General features: G+C 24.2%; 1 protein-coding gene across 7 annotated transcripts in view; it reads left to right on the forward strand.

Annotated features, from left to right (window-relative positions):
- LOC122508429 (protein capicua homolog) overlaps positions 1-21,747 on the forward strand; it is an 84,682-nt gene that overhangs the window by 48,504 nt on the left and 14,431 nt on the right. For 6 of the 7 annotated variants that reach the window (XM_043621765.1, XM_043621772.1, XM_043621769.1 and 3 more), the window contains exons 2-12: positions 4,790-5,070; positions 7,764-8,191; positions 11,381-11,942; positions 12,539-12,787; positions 14,872-14,983; positions 15,258-15,464; positions 15,617-15,732; positions 15,901-16,937; positions 19,184-19,412; positions 20,330-20,410; positions 21,271-21,545. In XM_043621765.1, the coding sequence (XP_043477700.1) occupies positions 7,784-8,191; positions 11,381-11,942; positions 12,539-12,787; positions 14,872-14,983; positions 15,258-15,464; positions 15,617-15,732; positions 15,901-16,937; positions 19,184-19,412; positions 20,330-20,410; positions 21,271-21,545 (3,276 nt within the window). In that variant the 5' untranslated portion in view covers positions 4,790-5,070; positions 7,764-7,783. The remainder of the gene's footprint in view (positions 1-4,789; positions 5,071-7,763; positions 8,192-11,380; positions 11,943-12,538; positions 12,788-14,871; positions 14,984-15,257; positions 15,465-15,616; positions 15,733-15,900; positions 16,938-19,183; positions 19,413-20,329; positions 20,411-21,270; positions 21,546-21,747) is intronic. The other variant, XM_043621770.1, reaches the window with a different exon arrangement.

Consider the following 21,747-nt stretch of genomic DNA (forward strand, 5'->3'; position numbering starts at 1 on the left):
TTGAATTATTACGTTAATTAAAAAATTTTCTTTTTCTTCATCTAATAATATTTATATTTTACATTCTTGTGAAAGTGTATATATAAAATATTGTGTATATCTCACCTACCCAAGAAAAGTTGTAAAGTTACGGCACTGTTTACATAATCCCTTCCAATTCTCATTTCTCGTGGCGCGTTGAATCAAATATATACACGCGCACGCTTATACAACACATTCTGAGGTTCGACTCATATAATAAACACCCGCATGATGATTGTTATATATATATATATATATATATATATATATATATATATATATATATATTGTGTGTGCGATTTTCAATCGATGCGCTCAACTCGCGTTGACGTTTTTATACATATAGATACATAAATATATCTATAAGCGCTTCCTCGTTTTCTCATTGTTACATGCGATGCCTATTTATCTTATTGTTCTATTTTTGCGATTGATTCACAATTATATTTGTTCCTCTTTTTTTTTAATAATAATAATAATAATAATATTATAATTTGCAAATATTTATTTTGAGAGAAAATTATTTTAATCAAATTGGAATTTTAATTATTTACAATAGAGAATTATTAATTTTATTTATTCATTTCTGTATTATTAATTTATTTGTTTTTTTAAATTTTTATTTAAATAAATTAATTTTTTTTTGAAATATATTCTCTGGAAATTATTTCGTTACTTATAAAAATATTCGATAAAAGTTACTATTTTTCCTTACAAATATTTGAGAAAAATTATTATTATTATTCGTTATTTAAGTATTTGAGAGAAACAATTATTCGTTGTTTAAAGATTTGAGAACAATTATTATATTTAAATATTTATGAGAAAAATTATTATTCGTTTATAAACATTCGATAAAAAATTATTGTTATTAATATTAGTTCTTTAAATAAAAAAGCAAAAAAGAATTATTATTCCAAAAAATATTATGTCTATTTTCCTTGAGAGTAAAAATATTATTTTTGTAAATTATTATTAGAATTTTTACTGCATTTTAATTATTTTACAGAATTATAATTAATTAATTAACTATAATTGTAATTCTAGTACACGGAGAGAGAATATATATATTAAATTTTGTAAAAGTATTTTACAAATTGGGGAAAAAAGTGCAACAAAGCGAAATTTTGATATAGAAAATACTAAACTTTAAAAAAAGTTTTGTGAAATTTATTAAAGTTATATTAGAATTTAATTAATATTCTTGATATTTGATATAATTATGCTAAATTTCACATAAGTTTTTTTAAAGTTTAGTATTTTTTATATTAAAATTTCGCCTTGTCGCACTTTTTCCCCAATTTGAAAATTTTTTTACAAAATTTAATATAATATTCTCTCTCCGTGTAGAAATAAAAATTATAATTGAAATGAAAATTATATTTAAAATAAGAATTTTAATTATAATTTTAATTATAGTTGTATTAAAAATTGTAATTAAATACAAAACTTCAGTAAATTAATTAAATTAATGTTGTTTAAAAAATTAGTTTTAATTCAAATTATAATAAAAATTACATTTATAATTAGTTAATTGTAATTGGACTGAAAATTAGAATTTCAGTTAATTAATTTGTAACTAAAATGGAAATTATAATTATTAATATTGTTTATAAATTTTCTTTGTTTTAAACAATTTTTGCATTCAATGAAACGCATAAGAGACGAATAATAAATATTTTCAAATATAAATTTAATTCAATCGCGTCTAATAATAAAATGTTGCAATTATTATCGCATTATAGAATATGACTTTGTCTTGAAGATTATAGAACTATAAAGAATATATATGAAAAAGAAAAAAGTGAGATAGAATTTTCTTTGATAAGTTATGTGCATATGTATGCAAGGGGTTACCTGTGTGTTCATGCATATATGCAAGCGCAAAGTTTCAGAATGAAAGGTAGACTTTTATATGTATATATAGAGACAATGTTGCATGTATTTGTCTATGACACGTGCGAGAGTGGATGTCTGACATTCTGACACTTCGTAGGAAACTTATTATAATTAATACTATAAGCCATAGGTACGCCTACGAAATTTATATATATTTATCTCTCTCTCTCTCTCTCTCTCTCTCTCTCTCTCTCTCTCTACACCCAATGTTTGCGTCATTCATTTGTAATATTACATACTTTCGTAATATTATCTCGCGTGCGAAAATCTCTAATCTCCTTTTCAGTAGCGAATTATGTATATATGTAGGATTTCTTTCTATATGCAGAAGAATTTTCACAGTCTTAGTGTCTTAGTGTCAGATTTGTAATCCAAGTATCCTTTAGTGTCTTTTTTTGCTACGCTGTACTTTTTTTTTGTTCTATTTTTATATATTTTTAAAAATTGTATTTTTTAAATCTGCAATTTTTTTTCTATATTTTGAAAATTATACTATTTGCATCTCAGTTTATTCATTTTAATTTTTTTTTAAATTTAATTTGCATTTTAATATTTCAAATTTTTGTTTATTTATTTATTTAAACAATATACGGCCTTACAATAAGAAAAAATAATTTTTTCTTTTTATTTTTAATTTATTGTATTTTAAATTATATTTTGTTATTTTTGTTTTATTATATATATATTATATTATATATTATTATTATTATCATTATTCATTTTCAATTCTAAATAAATTAGAATAAATTATTACTTTAAATTAATTATTTCAATTCTAAATTTTATTAAAATAAAAATAATTCCAATAATATTGTCAAATTAATTATTTTTTTATTATTTAGTAAATATATCTAATAAATAATAAAATTAATAAAAAATCAATTATTTATTGCCAATTCTAAATAATTTTCAAAATTAAATAAAATTCTTCACAAAAATTCAATTATTTTCATAAATAATAAAATTCTTTGCCGGATTTCTATAATTTTAAATATAATTTTGAATAAATTCTTCCAAAAATGCAATTATTCTTGTAAATCTTATTAAAATTGTTCGAAATAATTCAATTATTTATAAAATTTTGAATAAAATACTTTCTAAAAATAAAATTTGAAGAAATAATCAATTATTAATTCTCAGATTTGAATAATTGAAATCCCCTTATACTTTCTGAAGAAAATTAATTTAAAAGTGAATTTCAGTCAAAATTTTAGAAAATAATTGAATATTCGAAGAGTTATAGTATGAATTTTTGGGAATTATATTGCAAAAGATTTATGAACTTTCTGAAATTTTAAATTTTGTAAAACTGTAATAATATTTAAAATTTATTATGAAATATTTTCTTCCCTAAACAATTGTTAAAGTTTTAATTGATTTTATTTAAAAATTTCAAAAAAAACAATTGAATTTCTGTGAAGAATATTATTCAAATTTTTTAAAATAATTGAATGTTGTCGAAAAATTTTATTAAAAATAATTGAAATCATTTAGAGAAGTTTATTAAAATGTTTTAAAATAATTCAATTTTTTTTGAAGAATTTTATTAAAATTTTTAAAAATAATTCAATTTTAGTGAAAAATATCATTAAAATTTTTAAAAAATTTGAATTCAAAATAATTGACTCTCTTTGGAGTATTTTATTAAATTTTTAAAAAATAATTGAACTTCTGCGAAGCATTTCATTAAAAGTTTTATAAATAATTGAATTTCTATGGCGAAATTCATTAAAACTTTCTAAAATAATTGAATCTTGTCGATAAATCTTATTAAAATTGTATTAAATAATAATTGAAGTCCTTAGAAAATTTTATTAAAATGTTTGAAAATAAATGAATTTCTTCGAAGAATTTTATTAAAATTTTTAAAAAATAATTGAATTTCTGCGAAGCATTTCATTAAAATTTTTAAAAATAGAATTGAATTAGAATTAGAATTTCTTAGAAATAAATAAATAATTGAATTTCTATGGAGAATTTCATTAAAACTTTTTAAAATAATTGAATCTTTATCGAGAAATCCTATTAAAATTGTATTAAATAATAATTGAAGTCCTTAAGAGATTTTTATTAAATTATTTTGAAATAATTGAATTTCTACGAAGAACTTTACGAAAATTTTCAAAATAATTGAATTTCTGCGAAAAATTTTATGAAGACTTTTGAAAAATTTGAATTATTGCAAAGAATTTTAGTATTTATAAAAATCATTAAATTATTAGAAAGAATAAAAATAATTGAAAAAAAATAATTAAATTTTTGTGAAAAATCTCATTAAAATTTTTAATAATAATTGAATCTTGTCGAGAAATTTCATTGAAAATTGAAAAAAAAAATTGAATCTCTTCCAAGAATTTTATTAAAGTTTTAAGAAATATTAATAAAATTTCTGCGAAGGATTTTAATAAAATTTTTTAAAATAATTGAATTTCTGCGAAGAATTTTATTAGAATTTTTACAATTAATTAAATCTTGTCGAGAAATTACACCAACATTTTTTTTTAATTAATAATTGAATTCTTGGGAAAAGTTTTATTGTTTTTGAAAATTTTATAAATAATTGAATCTTGTGATTCAATTATTCGAGAATTCATTAAAATTTTTGAAAATAATTGACTTTCTGCGAAGGATTTCATTAGAATTTTTACAAGTAATTAAATCTTGTCGAGAAAGTCCTGCAAAAAATTGAATTAAAATTTTTTGATTAGAATATTAAATTGTTTTATTCCTTTTAAAAAACTCAGATTTCTTCTGTGAAAATAATTGAATGGAAAAGAATCATCATTTTAGAGAGTATAGAAACTTGTTCTTTTTTTTTTTTAAATGTAAATTTTCCCATACTGATGAGTATTTATTTGTATTGTTTTAGGAAACCGTTGATAAAAGTGAGACAAATTAAGAAGGCGGAAGTGTTGGACTAAGAAGTGAATCTTTGGGGGAGGATGCTCGGCAGCTGGGTTTGGGAAGAAGAATTGGAGCTGGGAGAGGGAACAACCGTTTTGCAAGATAAGCTGAGAAGTGTCAGCCCTGACACAACACATCCCGTCCCCGACAGCCGGGTGCTAAGGTATGCACCCAGCCGTTGCCATCATCCTCCCACCTTCAACTTACCGCACTCCGGTCTACAGCCTCCTCTCAACTGTATCGATTGTAAGTATATCGGTCATAAATCAATCCCCCCCCCCTCCCTTCTCTCTTCTCAATTCTTAGTTTCAATAAATTAAATTCCCCCCTCAAATTAAAAGAGGGAAAAAAATTTATCCTTGGCCTTTTTTCAAGTAAAAAAAATACCTTTTAAGATTTAAAATTCTAGAAAATGATTGTTTATCCCTTTTTTGAAAACTTGAATTTTGAATAATTTTGATTATTTAATTCCAGACATTCAAAAAACATTTAAATATTAATTTACGCTATCAGACAAACAAAATTTGGTAAAAAAGATATTTAAAATTTATTTCTTCCAAATATAATAATTCTAATCATCTGAAAATCACCAGAATTTTAGTAGGGACTGAGCCCTACAAAATCTTAAAGAAAAGAGAATTTTATTTTAATTTCTAAGTAGTAGCAGGTCCACCCGTACGCCATTAGACAATCAAAATTTGCTAAAAGCGAAAATAAAAATTTATTTCTTGAAAATTTAATAATTCTAATCATCTGAAAATCACCAGAATTCTAGTAGGGACTGAGCCCTACACAATCTTGGAGAATAGACAATTTTATTTCAATTTTTAAGTAGTAGCACCCTCACCCGAACGCCATCAAACAATCAAAATTTGGTAAAATCGAAAATAAAAATTTATTTCTTCCAAATTTAATTATTCTAATCATCTGAAAATCACCAGAATTCTAGTAGGGACTGAGCCCTACACAATCTTGGAGAATAGACAATTTTATTTCAATTTTTAAGTAGTAGCACCCTCACCCGAACGCCATCAGACAATCAAAATTTGGAAAAATCGAAAATAAAAATTTATTTCTTCCAAATTTAATTATTCTAATCATTTAAAAATCACCAGAATTCTAGTAGGGACTGAGCCCTACACAATCTTGGAGAATAGACAATTTTGTTTCAATTTTTAAGTAGTAGCACCCTCACCAGAACGCCATCAGACAATCAAAATTTGGTAAAATCGAAAATAAAAATTTATTTCTTCCAAATTTAATTATTCTAATCATCTGAAAATCACCAGAATTCTAGTAGGGACTGAGCCCTACACAATCTTGGAGAATAGACAATTTTATTTCAATTTTTAAGTTGTAGCACCCTCACCCGAACGCCATCAGACAAACATAATTTGATAAAAAGGAAAACAAAATTTTATTTTATCCAAATTTATTTAATCTAATCATCTGAAAATTACCAGAGTTCTAGTAGGGACTGAGCCGTACCTATTCCTGATTCACTCGGGTGCTCGAATTTAATCGAGTACTTGTATTTACCTGAGTACTCAAATTTTTCGAGTACTCGATACATCGAGCCGACTTGTGCTTGGCTCGACTTTCTAATAATAATTCTGTAAAATAATAGTATTTTTTACTTAAATAATTGGATTTTCAAGGAAAATTCGAAAAATTATTTAACAAATACTTCATTTTTAAAAGAATTTTAGTTAAAAATAATTAAATTTCATAACGTTTTGAATTAACATTTTTAAAAAATTTGAATTTTGACTTATTTTAGTTGCTGTAGAAAGTCAATAACATTAAAATATTTATTTTACAAAATAATTGAATTTTCCAAAAACTTAAGCTAAAAATTCTAGAAAATAATAGAATTTTTCTATTTAAATAATTGCGAATTCTCAAAGAAATTTTTGAAAATTATTCAAAATGCATAATTCATAATGTTGATTTTGAGAAAATGTTTAATTTTAATTTTTGACAATTGAATGTTAGAAGAAAATTTTTTCAAATAAACGAAATTTTGTAAAAAGGAATTAAAAATAATTAAATTTGAATTTTAGGAATTTTTTTTTATTGAATTCTCAAAGAGCTTTAAAGAAATTGATAATAATTGATTTAGAAAAGAATTTGAGTTAAAAAATGTAGAAAATAATTGAATATTGTAAGAGTTACCTATTACTAGGAATTTTTAGAAAGAATTAAATTTTAAAAGGTTTCAAGTTGAAATTTTTTAAGATTTGAATTTTGAATTTTTTTTTTGTTAAAAATCAGTTAAAAATTACTTCTTTGGAAAATTTTGAATAATTGAATTCTCAGGTAAATTTCTCAAAAATATAAAATATAATTGATTTATAAAAGAATTTTAGTTTGAAATTTCAGAAAATAATTGCATTTTGGAAAAATTGCAGTTGCAAATTTTAAATGTAATGAAATTTTAGAAGTTTTGAAATTGAATTTTTTTTTCAAATTTTAACTTCTATGGAAAATATGCATAAAAGTTTTATACATTTATTTAATAAGTTTATTGAACTTTGAATAAATGAATTCAGAAATTTAGAAAAAGTTAGTTTTTAAAAAAATTACAATAAACATTTTTTGAAGATAATTGAATTTCCGTTAGTAATTAATTGAAAAATTTGTCAAACAATTGTGAATTTTTGTCAAATTATAAGGAAATAAGTTTTACGTGTACACAATTTTTCTAAGGATGTAAAATTGAGACAAAAAACGAATCAAAAATGTTTTTTGTCTCAATTTGATATCCTTTGAAATTCTTTGTATGAATTTAATTGAAATTATTTTAATTTTTTTAAATTAATATAATTTAATTGAAATAGAATTAAATTTAATTCTAATTTAATTGAAATATAATTTAAAAATGAAAATAATTTGCAAGAACTCATTTATTGAAATTAAAATTAATTTTTTTTTTGCAGAGCAGTGTGAGACGGGCAAAATGCTGACTGCGCATCCTGAGATGCATGAGAAGAGGGATATTGTCCCCCTTGGCGGGGGGCAATATGGAACTGGCGGGGGTGGTATGGTGATTAATGAAAAATGTACCGCTGATCAACCACCCCCGCCACCACCGCCGCCGCAACGTGATCCATCAGATCCAACGATCAGCGCAAAGAAACTTCCGAAGAAAAGAAAATTTGATCCATCGGAACTTGAGGAAATGGATAAGACAAGCAATGTTACCGCAAATGTCAATAATATGATTATTCGCGCCAATAATCAGCCAATTAGTTACACCACATGTCATCAATCATCAATTCATTCAAATATGTCTTTACCTCATCAACAGCAACGCCAACACTCGCCAATCCAACAAGTACCTGTCCAACAAGTAGAATGCTTTCAGGTACATTTTCTTCTTATCTGTTCATCAGAATAACAAATTTTTATTTTTGAGCGAGGAAAACAATATTTTCTACGAGGAGAATTTGAAAATTTTATGGAATTGTCAATCGAAAATTCTGATCAAATTATTTGGAAAATGGAGCGAATGAAAATTTGTTAAAAATGATTAGTTTGAATTTTCTGTATTTACCTATTAATTTTTAATTAATTTTAATTTTTACTTTTTATTTAAATTTACAAATTTCTATTTAGCCCAATTTTTTTATTGGGATTTTCTATTTTAATATTTTATTTTTTTATTTTATATTCTTAATTGATTTCTTATTTAACAGAATTTCTATTTCACTGAAAACGGAAAAAATATAGAGCAACTTTTACTATTTACAAAGAAAAACGTAAAGTGTCTGAAATTTTGTGCGAATTTCTGCTTTACGACTTTTACTATTTTCGGAATAAATTTTGCTCCACTCGAAGTAAATTTTTGACTCATTTTTATAAATTTACTTCGAATACTGCAATATTTACTCCGAAAATAATAAAAGTTACAAAGAAAAAATCGAATATAAAACTTTTATTTAACTGTATTTTCATTTTAAAAAAAATCATTTCCGTTGAAATGAGTAATCTGTTGAATCAAAAATCTGATAAATAAAACTTGGATTAATATTAAATTATTGTTGAATCAGATTTCTTTAAAATAAAATTTCATTTAATTTATTTTTTATTATTATCAAAAATTTGAATAAAAATTTTCGAAAAAATTCAATTATTTGCAAAAATTTTAATAGAATTCTTGACATGAATTCAATGATTTTCATAATTTATAAAATTATTCTCAGGAATTCCATTATTTTAAAAAACAATAAAATTTTATTATTCTTAGAAATTCAATTATTTTCATAAATAATAAAATTCTTCTATGGAATTCAATTATTTTCAATGAAACTTTAATAAAATTTGTCGAAAAAATTCAATTATTTTCGAATCTTTTGATACAATTCTTCATAAGAATTGAATTATTTTCAATGCAAATTTGATTTAAATCCTCGAAAGAATTAAATTATTTTCAACAATTGACGTGAATTCAATGACTTTCATAATTTATAAAATTATTCGTAGGGATTTATTTATTTTCAAACAATTTAATAAAATTATTTACAGTAATTCAATTATATTTTCATAAATAATAAAATTTCTCTAAAAAATTTAATTATTTTTAAAAATGCTGATAAAATTCTTTATAAGTTTTTTGTTATTTTCTATTCAATTTTAATTAAAATTCTCAAAAAGAATTTTATTTTTTCAAAAGTTTTAATAAAGATCATGTCAAAATAAAAATTTATAAAATTCTTCTCGGGAATTCAATTATTATTTGAAAATTTTAATGCAGTTCTTCGCAGAAATTCAATTATTATTTTTACAAATTTTATTAAAATTCTATACATAAAAATTGAATTATTTGCAATAAAATTTTAATTAAATTCGTCGAAAGAAATTTGTAAGAATTCAATTATTCAAGTATAAATAATAAAATTCTTCGGTGGAATTCAATTATTTTCGAAATAATAAAATACTTTAGATAAATTCAATTATTTTCAATACAATTTTAATAAAATTTGTCGAAAGAATCCAATTATTTTCTAATCTTTTGATCAAATTCTTTATAAGAATTGAATTATTATTTTCAATACAATTTTCCTATAAAGATTCTACGCAAGAATTAAATTATTCCAGATTCAAAATTAAATTATGATTTTTAATTGAAAACAGTTTTGTTGAATTAATTTTTTTGTTTTTATTATTTTTTTTTTTTTTTTCCTTCGAAGACTTTTATTATTATGAAAATAATTAAGTTCTTGCGAAGAATTTTATTAAAATTTATAAAAATCCTAATTAAATTCTATCGAAGAATAGGCATTATTAAAGATTTTGACGATAATTGAATTCTTCCAAAAAATGAATTAAACAAAAACTTTTTAAAGTAATCGTGTTTGTTAATAATTATAATTAAATATTTGATTACCTATTGAAGTTTATGAAAACTTTATTGAAAATAATTGAATTCCTACGTAAAATTTTATTATTTATAAAGAATAATTTAATTCTTAAGAAGAATTTTACAACATATAAAAAAAATTGAATTATTTCGAAGGATGTTTCTACCAATCTGGAAAATCAGAAAATAGCCGGGAATTTAATTTGACCGGCAAATTAATAATTAGTTGCCATTAGCTATTTCGGTAGTATAATATTATTATTTGAATAGTCTCCACCCTTCAGCAAAAAATAAAAAATTATCAAAAATTCGAAAAACCGAATTTCTTAAAATTTAACATTTTTTTCTTCTCTTTTATATCATTAAGCTTTATTATTTTTTGTGCTCTTCAAAAATACTTTACTTATTTAATAGTCTCCAACCTTTGGTAAAAAATCTAAAATTATGGAAAATTAGCAAAAGTTCAAAAAACCGAATTTCTTAAAATTTAATATTTTTCCTTCTTTTTTATGGCATTTAGCTTTATTATTTTTGTGCTCTTTAAAAATACTTTACTTATTTAATAGTCTCCACTCTTTGGTAAAAAATCTAAAATTATGGAAAATTAGCAAAAATTCAAAAAAACGAATTTCTTAAAATGCAACATTTTTTCTTCTCTTTTATGGCATTAAGCCTCATTATTTTTGTGCTCTTTAAAAATACTTTACTTATTTAATAGTCTCCACCATTTGGTCAAAAATCTAAAATTATGGAAAATTCAAAAAACCGAATTTCTTAAAATTCAACATTTTTCCTTCTTTTTTATGTCATTTAGCCTCATTATTTTTGTCTAATGTAGCAAATTTCTTACTTTACATACTGATCTTTAAATAAAAAACTTTAATAACTTTTCCTGCAAAGCTTGCTTAAAGATTAAAAATCACTATTTTTTTAGAAAAAATTTGATCTAAAAAAACGAAAAAAAATTTAAAAATACTTTTTTTTTAAAAGTTTTATTGTAGAAATGGGTTGCATTTATCTAAAAAAGTTAGCTAAGGATAGTTTTGCATTCATTTTACAAAAAATAAAAAATGATTATTAATATAGATTTATTATTTATTAAAAATTAGATGAAAATATTAAAAAAGTTGATTGAAATATTTATTAAAAGATTAATTTAAATATTTTAAAGAATTCTCTCTCTTTTTGTTGCAGATAACCTCAGGCCAGTCGGTGGTTGTTTTACCTCCACAGAGTACAGCAGTGGATTATTCGCTGCGCGATGAATCATCGCCACCGCGTTCACGTCCACGGCCACCTCCCGTTGGAATTGATCTCAGCGAGTGGTGCAATCATCGTGTATTAGCTTTAAGAGATTCTCGATATTTTCCTGGTGTTATACGTAGCGCGAGTCATGGCGAGGTACGAATTGAATTTGATGGCGAGGGAAAAATAGTGCATTACAGTGATGTGTTTGGCGTTGGGAAGTACGATGTGATAAGCGATGCAAGCCCATCGGTGGGTCAAGTGAAAATAGATACAAAAGTGTGCGTCAGGTGTCCAACTACAAATAGTCACATTGACGCAATGACTAATATGTTCGTTAAAGGGACTGTGTGCAAAATATTAACAAGGCCAAAGGGTTTTGTTGTTAAGATACCGAGGGATGACGATCAAAGTGACAGTTTTATTGTGAAACGTGCTGATTTAAGATTGGTGCAACCACCATGGTGGGATGAACTCGAAGAGGGAATGGAAGACTGCGAATCTTCGACTGGTACTCTTTTACTCTACTTTTCTTTTTTACTTTCTTTTACTCCTTTTCCTTTTTTCCTTAATTCTCTAATTCTTTCATTTTTAATTTTTTGATTGAACTATCGAAAAAATCTATTCCGATTCTTAAACATAAAAGGAAAATTAAACTACCGAAAGAAATCGGAACGATTCCGGTTCCGAAAGAATCGTTTCCGAATCTTTCGAAACCGAAATCGTTCCGATTTCTTTCGGTAGTTTTAATTCTCTATTTGCAATTTTTTTACTTTCCTGAACTTTTATTATTTGTTTCGTTTCGATTCCTTCATTTAAATTCTTTTTTTCCATTTTCCTTGTTTTTCTTCCTCCTTCTCAAATTCGCTGGATCAGATTTTTTTTCAGTACTTAATATTTCACTTAGTCACTTTTTTTAGAAATATTTTATTTTACATTTTTTTTTTACTCTAATTACACTTTTGTCGTATTTTCATTACGAATTTAAAAGGGTGGGAATTTCTGGCAATTATAGATTGAGAAAAGAATTTTTTTCATTTGTTCGTTGGGAATTTCTTGCAATTGTAGATTGAGGAGAGAAAATGAATCGATTTGTTTATTTTGTAGATTATCGGAATTCCTTGGACGCTTCAGGGACGATTTTACAACTGCATTCGCACCAGCAAACATCTCATGTCTCGACTCATGGCGACTCGAGTAGTTATTACAGAACTACTGCTACAAGTCCACTCATGCCATTGACGAGTACACCGGTTCATTCGGCAACTACAGCACTCAGTAATGGGACTAGACCGTATGACGATATTGAGAGTGAAGACGATTTAGATCGGGAAGATATTGCATTTCCAGATGCAGGTGAGACGAATTTTTATTTTTTTCTTTAACCCCTTTCACTGATTTCTAAATTCAATTATTCAAAAGTTCAATAAACTTATTAAATAAATATATTACTTTTGTGCATACTTTTCCATAAGAGTTAAAATATAAAAAAAATTAAATTTCAAAGCTTCTGAAATTTCATTACATTTAAAATTTGCAACTCCAATTTTTACAAAATCCAATTATTTTTCAGAATTTCAAACCAAAATTCTTTTATATTCAAATCTATTATTTTTAATATGTTTGAGAAAGTTCCCTGAGAATTCAATTATTCAAAATTTTCCAAAGAAGTAATTTTTAACTGATTTTTAACTAAAAAAAATTCAAAATTCAAATCTTAAAAAATTTCAACTTGAAAGCTTTTGAAATTTAATTATTTCTAAAAATTTCTACTAATAATTCTTGCAAAATTCAATTATTTTGCAGGATTTTCAACTAAAATTCTTTTCTAAATAAATTATTATCAATTGTTTTAAAGTTCTTTGAGAATTTAATTTTAAAAAAGTCTTAAAATTAAAATTGAATTCTTTTCAATTCATTTTTACAAAATTTCGATCAGATGAAAAAAATTTTCCATTTATTGTATATTCCGAAAATTCAACTAATTTGAAAAAAATCAATTGCAACTTTTTGAAAAATTGAATTGTTTTTAGAAATTTATAGTAAAGAACTAAAATTCAATTGTCAGATATTACAATTTAAAATTTTCTCAAATTCAATTATGTACGACATATTTTGAAATTTAATTATTTTTAACTAAAATTCTCTTAAAAATCAACTATTTTTTAAATAATTTTCAAAAAGTTCCTTAAGAATTCAATTATTTAAGAAAAAACACAATTATTTTACAGAATTTTCAACTAAAATTCAAAAGATTAATAAATTTTCAAAATAAATATTTAAATGTTACTGAATTTCTAGAATTAAATAATTAAAATATAATATAATATAATAATTGAATATAAGAATTTAAATATTTTCTGGAATTTTTAACTAAAATTATCGAAAAGTTTAATAATTTTGTAAATTAAATATATAATATCAAAATTCTTAAAATTAGTTTTTTAAAATATTTAAAAATAATTTTTGAAGAATAATAGTTTTTCATTTATATACAATTGAAAAATTTCCAAATAATTGAAATTTGCTTTAATTTTGGAATAATATAAATAAAAGTAATCAAATTGTTGAAGTATTGTAATTTCAAATATGAACATGATTTCTCGGAAATTTTAATATCTTTAAAAAAGTAAATTTAAAAAAATGTTAATTCAATTTGTTTCTAGATAATTGAATCATAAAAAATTATGATAAACAGTGCAAAGACATACTTTTTTCAAAAATATTTTAATATAATTTTTGGAAGCTCTTATATTCACTAATTTTCATTTTTAAATGTACACTTGAAGATTTTTCATTAAAATTTTTGAAAATTTAATTATTTTCAAAATTTGCAATTAAAATTTTTTGTAAAAGTTGATTGGCAAAAATTGTAATAAAATACTTTTAAAAAATTAATTACTTTCAATTAAATTTTACAAAATTTAAATTATTCAAAATTTTTTTAATTGTATATTTAGAAAATTTAATTAGAAAAATTATTCAAAGATTATTCAAAGATAATTTTTGAATGATTTTTCTACAGTTATTTTTTACACTATAAAAATCGAAATAAGTTTCATTTTATGCTAAGAATTTGGTACCTATTTTATTGCAATATTTGGAAGAAAAGTCGCAAATTTGGAAAATATGTCGAAAAAAGTCGAATTTTTTGAAAATAGTGGAAAAAAATAAAAATAGTAATATTATCCAAGACCTGCAGATGTTTTCGATTTTCATACATTTAAATCATCTTTAATATGTAGAAAAATAAAATCTAAAAAATTGTATAAAGAAGTAAAAAAAAGCTTTTTGATCACAAAAGAAATTTTATATTTTACGGATAGTAAATAAAATATTGCAAATATCCAACGAATAAATAAAGAATAAATTCTAAAAGCAGAAAAATATAAAGAAGTTATTTTTTGATTTTTTATTTACATTGATAAAATTATTTACAGATGCAAAATTGTCAGGAAGCAGTAAAAGGAGTAGCATGCAAAGTCGAGGTAGTACGAGTAGTCTTGTTGAGCAACGAAGCATAACTCCTCGTTCTCAAGCTGCTACACCCAGGTAACTCATTACAATTTATAAAAGCATTATAGTATCAAATTTATTTTAATTTATGACAATGAAATTTGTTTTTAATGATCACGAGTAGTCAGTATTATTTTTTTTTTCCACGATAAAAATTTGATTACATTACTTTCTTTCGTTTCGCTTAGCCAGAAGATAAAAGAAGAAAATACAAACTATAGATCAAAATTGTAGTTTTTAAAATGAATTTTACATTTTTTTACAATTTTTTTGAGAGAGAAGAATGTTTATTTAACTATTTTCGTTACAGATCTCAGGCGGCAACGCCACATAAATATAAAAAGGGTGATATAGTAGTTACTCCAAGTGGAATTAAGAAAAAATACAATGGCAAGCAGTGGAGAAGGCTCTGTTCAAAAGAAGGATGTTCCAAGGAGAGCCAACGACGAGGTTACTGCTCTCGTCATCTTAGTCTAAAGGGGTCCGGACTTAGAGGACCAATAAATACCTTTTCTGGGTAAGAATTTAAAAAGCCTAATTTCTGACTAATATTATTAAAACACTATTTTTTGGAATTAATTTAGTCGAATCGTTAATTCAATTCATTCTTTCAGTCTAATATTATTAAAAATTTTAAATGCAATTGTCTAATCGAAATTGAATCCTTAGGGGAAGAGTTGACGGAGAAGAGACGTCTAGAGATTCGGAAACGTCGCCAAATTACGGAGATAGAAGAATAGCTGGCAGATTTGATCAAGACGAAACTGAAGCCGCCAATATGCTTGGTAAGATTCTTTGGAACCTTTTTTTATTCCTTTCTTTTATTATTATTGTTTTTCATTAGTATTTTTTTATTAATATCATTATTGTATTTTTTTTCTTTATTGATATTATTGTATTTGTTTCTCAATGAATATCAAATTATTGTATTTTTTTTTCTTAATTTGTTGCAGTATCTTTGGGAAGTTCGAGATCGGCGACTCCGGCTTTCTCATCGCCAACTGGTCAGTCGTCGATATCGCCGTGCATAAATCAGTCCCCGGTACCAGCGCTGGGACTGAATCAGAACAACGTATTTATGCCAATTTCAAGTCCGGCACATCACGTCACCCCCTTAATATCCCCCAGTGCAAAATGGAAACATTCGCCAACACAGTCAAATTTTTTGGTGCAATACCAGCAACAGGTGATAAAGCCGGAACCAAATCGAATGGTGAGACCAAATCGACCGGCACCGACTGCTCCCGTCCCAGCTAGTATAGGAACCAGTGTTATAAGAATCTCCCCAGTTGGACGTGGAATGCCCAATCAGAATTTATCACTCTCTTGGTCGGAGCAGAGTCCACCTCCTAGACATCCGTCGGTTGTTACTTCAATTGCTCAACATCAGCAGCAGCAACATCAACAGCAGCAGCAACAACATCAGCAGCAACAACAGCATCAACAACAACAGCAGCATCAACAACAGCATCAACAACAACAACAACAGCAGCAGCAGCAGCATCAACAACAGCAGCATCAGCAACAACAGCATCAACAACAACTGCAGCAACACCAACAACAACAAGGCATAATACTTCAGCAAGCTCTCACTTCCAATAATGGTTTTCCCACACATTCCGACATCTCCGAACAGAATCAATTATTAAAACAGCCTCATTCTCCTCACGTTCCATTGACGGCTCCTCCTCCACAAACATTAACTCATATTCATAAAACTCAAGAACAACCTGTGGATTATGCTCAACCTCAACAACAACAGCCACAACCACTCTACGTAATGCAGCAAAATGAAAAAAAGTATCTTGTTATAAAAAATAGTATGGATGTTGCTTCACCAGTACATGTTGTCAATCATGATGAAAAGTACCGGCATTCTTTAATTAATCCAATTGGCTCTCTTCCATCGTTACATCAAATCCAGTGTCAACCACCACAATCGCCAGCGGCACCATCATCCGTTCATGAGAAATTGTCAGTTGTACAACAGGTAAAGATTTTTCTTTTTTATTTTTATCTCTTTTACACTCTCGAATATATTGGATTATTGCCAAATTCGACTATTTTCAGTTTCGATCATTTTCATACATGTTTCTGGATTAATATATATATATATATATATATATATATATATATATATATATATATATATATATATATATATATATATATATATATATATATATATCTCTTTTTCTAAAAATATCTCATTCACTTGAAAGTAAAATACTGGTTCATTATTAGTCGCAAAATTTGCAAAAATTCGGGAAATTTCCTTTCTTTTTATTTTGTAATTTTATTTTTTATGAATAGATTTTAATGAAGTTTAAAGTTAATTGTTTACTATTTTCTTTTATAATTTTTTCTTTTTACACGTTTTGAGTTTAATAATTAATAAATTTCTAATTTAATGTTGAATTTTTGTTAAATTGAATTTTTGCAAAATTTTTATCAAAAAATTTTTAAATAATTGAATTTTTTCCAAGAATTTTATTATCTATGAATAAAAAAATTTGAAGATAATTGAATTCCTTTCAAGAAATTTATTATTTATGAAAATGATTGAATTCCTTCGAAGAGTTTTATTATTTTTGAAAAATATTGAATTTTTGCAAAGAATTTTATCAAGAAATTTGAAAATAATTGAATTCCTTCCAAGAATTTTATTATCTATGAAAGTAATTGAATTTTTGCAAAATTTTTATCAAAAAATTTGAAAATAATTGAATTTCTTTCAAGAAATTTATTATTTATAAAAATAATTGAATTTTTGCAAAGAATTTTATCAAAAAATTTTTAAATAATTGAATTCCTTCGAACAATTTTATTATTTATGAAAATAATTTATTTCTTATAATGAATTTTATCAAAATTTTTAAAAAAGATTGATTTTTAGCAAAAGGTTTTAATATTTATGAAAATAATTTAATTCTTGGGTAGAATTTGATTATTTTTTAAATTAATTAAATTTTTTCGAGGAATTTCATTAGAATTTTTTAAATGAATTGAATTGTTTCGAAGAATATCATTAAAATTTTTGAAAATAGTAATAGTTATTAAATAATTAAACTTTTGTGAGGAATTTTATCAAAATTTTTGAAAATAGTTGAATTTGTTTAAAGAATTTTATCAAAATATTCGAAAATAATTGGATTTTTTCGACAAATTTTATTAAAATTCTATTGAAAATAATTGAATTCCTAGGAATAATTTTATTATTTTTGAAAATTTCATTAAAATGTTTTAAAAAAGTGGATTCTTTAGAGGATTTTAATTAAAATAGGAAAAAAATTAAATTCTTTTAAGTAATTGTTAAATTGTAAAAATTAATTAATTTTAATTATTTAAGAAAATAGAATTGAATTCCTGTGAATAATTTTATTAAATTTTTTGAAAATAATGGAATTTTTTCGAAAATTTTAATTAAAATTGTATAGAAAATAATTCAATTTGTATAAAGAATTTTAACAAAACATTCCAAAATAATTGATTTGTTTAAAAGGAATTTGTTAACATTTTAAAAAATAATTGAATTACTGTGAATAATTTTATTATTTAAGAAAATACCAATTGAATTCTTGCCAATAAGTTTATTAAAATTAATAGAAAATAATTGAATTCTTTTGAAGAATTTTATTAAAGTTTGTAAAATTAAATGGATTCTTTAGGAAAACTATATTAAAAATAATAATTGAATTCTTATAAAGTATTTTATCAAAAATTATTTTAAAAATAATTCAATTATTTTAAAAAATTTAATTAAAATTGTTAAAAATAATTCAATTCTTTGGAGGAACTTTATTCAAATTGTATTATAAATACGTGAATTCTTTTAAAATTCAAATTGTTATAAAAATTTTGGAAAACAATTGAATTCTTTCGTTAAATTTTATTAAAATTGTACTGAAAATAATAGAATTCCTGCGAAGAGTTTTAATATGTATGAAAATAATTGAATTCTTTGAATAAAAATAATTGGATTCTTGAGAAAAATATTATTTAAATTTTCTAAAATAGTTGAATTGTTTCAAAAAAATTTCCGAAAATTTTGAAAATAATAATTATTTAATTTATTACTTAATAATTGAATGCAAAAAAAATTTTAAACTGAAATTATTCAAAAATTAAAGTTGATATTTGAGAAGAAAAAATTGAGTAATAATAAATTGAATACTGCGTTTAACTTTTGCTAATTAATAATAATTCGTAATTACTAATTAATTATCTTCTTTTTAGACGAATAAAGTTATTCCTCACATACCTGTGCATACGGACATTCAAAGGATCCAACCACCACCAGCGAGTGTTGTTATAGGAACAACAACGACGCCTGTAACAAATATTTCCACCCCAACGAGTGTCTATCAACAAGTAATTGTACAACCAACGCCTCATTTAATTCAAGTACCGAAAAGTGTATGTCAACTTCCACGTGAGGAAAGCGCAAAAAATAACGGAGTCTTATGTAAGTTTTTTTCGATTTCATTTTAATAGTGCAATTTTGTCTCAAAAGTTTGATCGTTGTTTACGAAATTTTTCCCACTTTCATTCAACTTTCAATATTAGTGTAGAATATTTGCAAGTTTCACATTTTTTTCATTAAATTTTTACTAGAAGAAAAACTTGTACTTTATTAATAATTGTAATGCCAGCATGTAGTTTGTTTATATTATCATTTTTTTAGAGTATTTTGAATGAAATTTAATTTTTTAGTCTGCTCGATATTTTTTATTTTGTATCTTAGTCTAAAATTTATGTCTAAAAATAGAAGACAAGTCCCCGTAATTATTGACAATTGTCGGATAAACAACGTAATAATTAATTTACAATTATTGTTTGTAATAACGTAATAATAACAGTGCACCTAGAATAGATATTTATTTCACAAAGTAACGATTAACATTCACACACTCATACAATGCAGTGATTAACAGCTTTAAATTTTTTTTTTCTTTTTAACCATTTTTTTTCTCACCGCAAAAATAAGTGCATAATATTCAAGTGGATAATGGAAACAAGAATTATTTTTTGTCATTGTGAAAAATCACGTAAAAATTCCTCGTGTCGTGCACAGTAATATTAACAATCTACAATAATGCTAAGAGTAAACCTTAATAAAATATTAAAAATATTTTTCAAAAAAAAAAAATAATAATAATACTTATTAATGTTACATATTAATTTTAATAAAATATTAAATAATACTTATAAAAATAATAATAATGATATGAAAAAGAAGAAGAATAATAAGAATAATAAGAATAGTAATAATTAAATATAGAAAAATGAATAAATAAAAAAGAAGGGATTTTAATTTGAAATAAACAAAAAAAAAACCCGCATATTTTTTGCGAGTTTAACTAAATGGTAAGGGTTTCACAGATGGCAGCCATGATGTTACTTCAGCATACCAGACCCATCCCCCAACATTTCTCAACAGTGCAGGACGTAACTGGAAAAAAGGTTTGGAATTCCAAATGAAAAGAAAACATACGACCATGAAAGCATGTTGTAAAAAAGTACAATGGTATCGAGTGTAGTTTTAGAAAATTTTTCTTTTTTGTTTTTTCCAGTACGTATACATCTCTATTCTTATTGACCAAAAAAAAAGACTTTGAAGTAAATACTTTTGCATGAGTTTGTTTTCTCACTTTCTATTTTTTTGAAATCTTATCAAAACAAAGCAAGTACCATTGTTAATGTTACAACAACAAAAAAAGTATTTTATACATCTGATTCTTCGTGTATGCTCTTAATCTAATCCTCATCTCATTCCCCCTTTTTCTAGCAAGGCAATGTATAATATCGCTTTGACTGCTGAAAATTATATGTTTCTATTTACTAACCACTAATTCAAATTATCACTCTCTACAACTTGCAATTTCCGTTTCATTAAAATTTTATTCTCATTAAAGAAAATGGATTTTTTTCGTAATTATTTTATTAGGAGAAAATTAGAAATTTATTAGAAGGAAAGTCAAGATGTATTTGTAAATAATTAACGAATAATAAATAAATTATACGAAATGATAATAAATAATATTATTGCTATGAGAAATCAATAAACAGTAAATAAATAAAATTGATTAATGAATTTGTTTCTCCGGCTAGAGAATAAATTAAATGGAAGATAAAACTGAAGAGAGTGATAAATTGGAGACAAAACTCTTCGCACATTAACTCATTATATTCTTAAGGGTTGTAGCAGCGTTGTTGCAGTGTCGTCGATTATAATCGCGAGTTGATTTTTTTGATAGGCTGCTATTTCCCTGTAAAAAATACTAACAACATTCATTGCAACTAACTCCAAAACTTCATTGCAGCTTTTTCCTGGCAGACAGTATTGGATCAACCAGAAGTGAGTCCACCACCATCGACATTGAGTCCACCTCTGAGCGCACCGCCAATTCCAATGACCCTTGGCAATCCTCCTGAAGATGGTCCTGGACCAGAACCAATAACCCCTGCCGAGGAAGAGGACGACGATGTCTTTGAGCCAACGCCTACAACACCATCGGAAATTGAGGCCAATGCCAATAAACGACGTAGTCAATCTCTCAGTTCTTTGCACAATAAAGAACCACAAAGTCCACTTAAGGTAGATTTCAGGTTTTTTTAATTTTATTTTTTTAGTAAGCTTGTTGCAAATAGTTTCAAAATTATTATATTATAATATAATAGCTGTCATTTTTTCTATTTCTGACAATAATTTATTTTAAATAACTTAATTTAATTGAAGAACTGCGATAAAGTTAAAATTACTTATAAATCATTTAATAAAGTATTTTTTTTTGAAAATT

The sequence above is a fragment of the Leptopilina heterotoma genome, unplaced genomic scaffold, assembly GCF_015476425.1.
Source record: "Leptopilina heterotoma isolate Lh14 unplaced genomic scaffold, ASM1547642v1 Lhet_54, whole genome shotgun sequence".
NCBI lineage: Eukaryota > Metazoa > Arthropoda > Insecta > Hymenoptera > Figitidae > Leptopilina > Leptopilina heterotoma.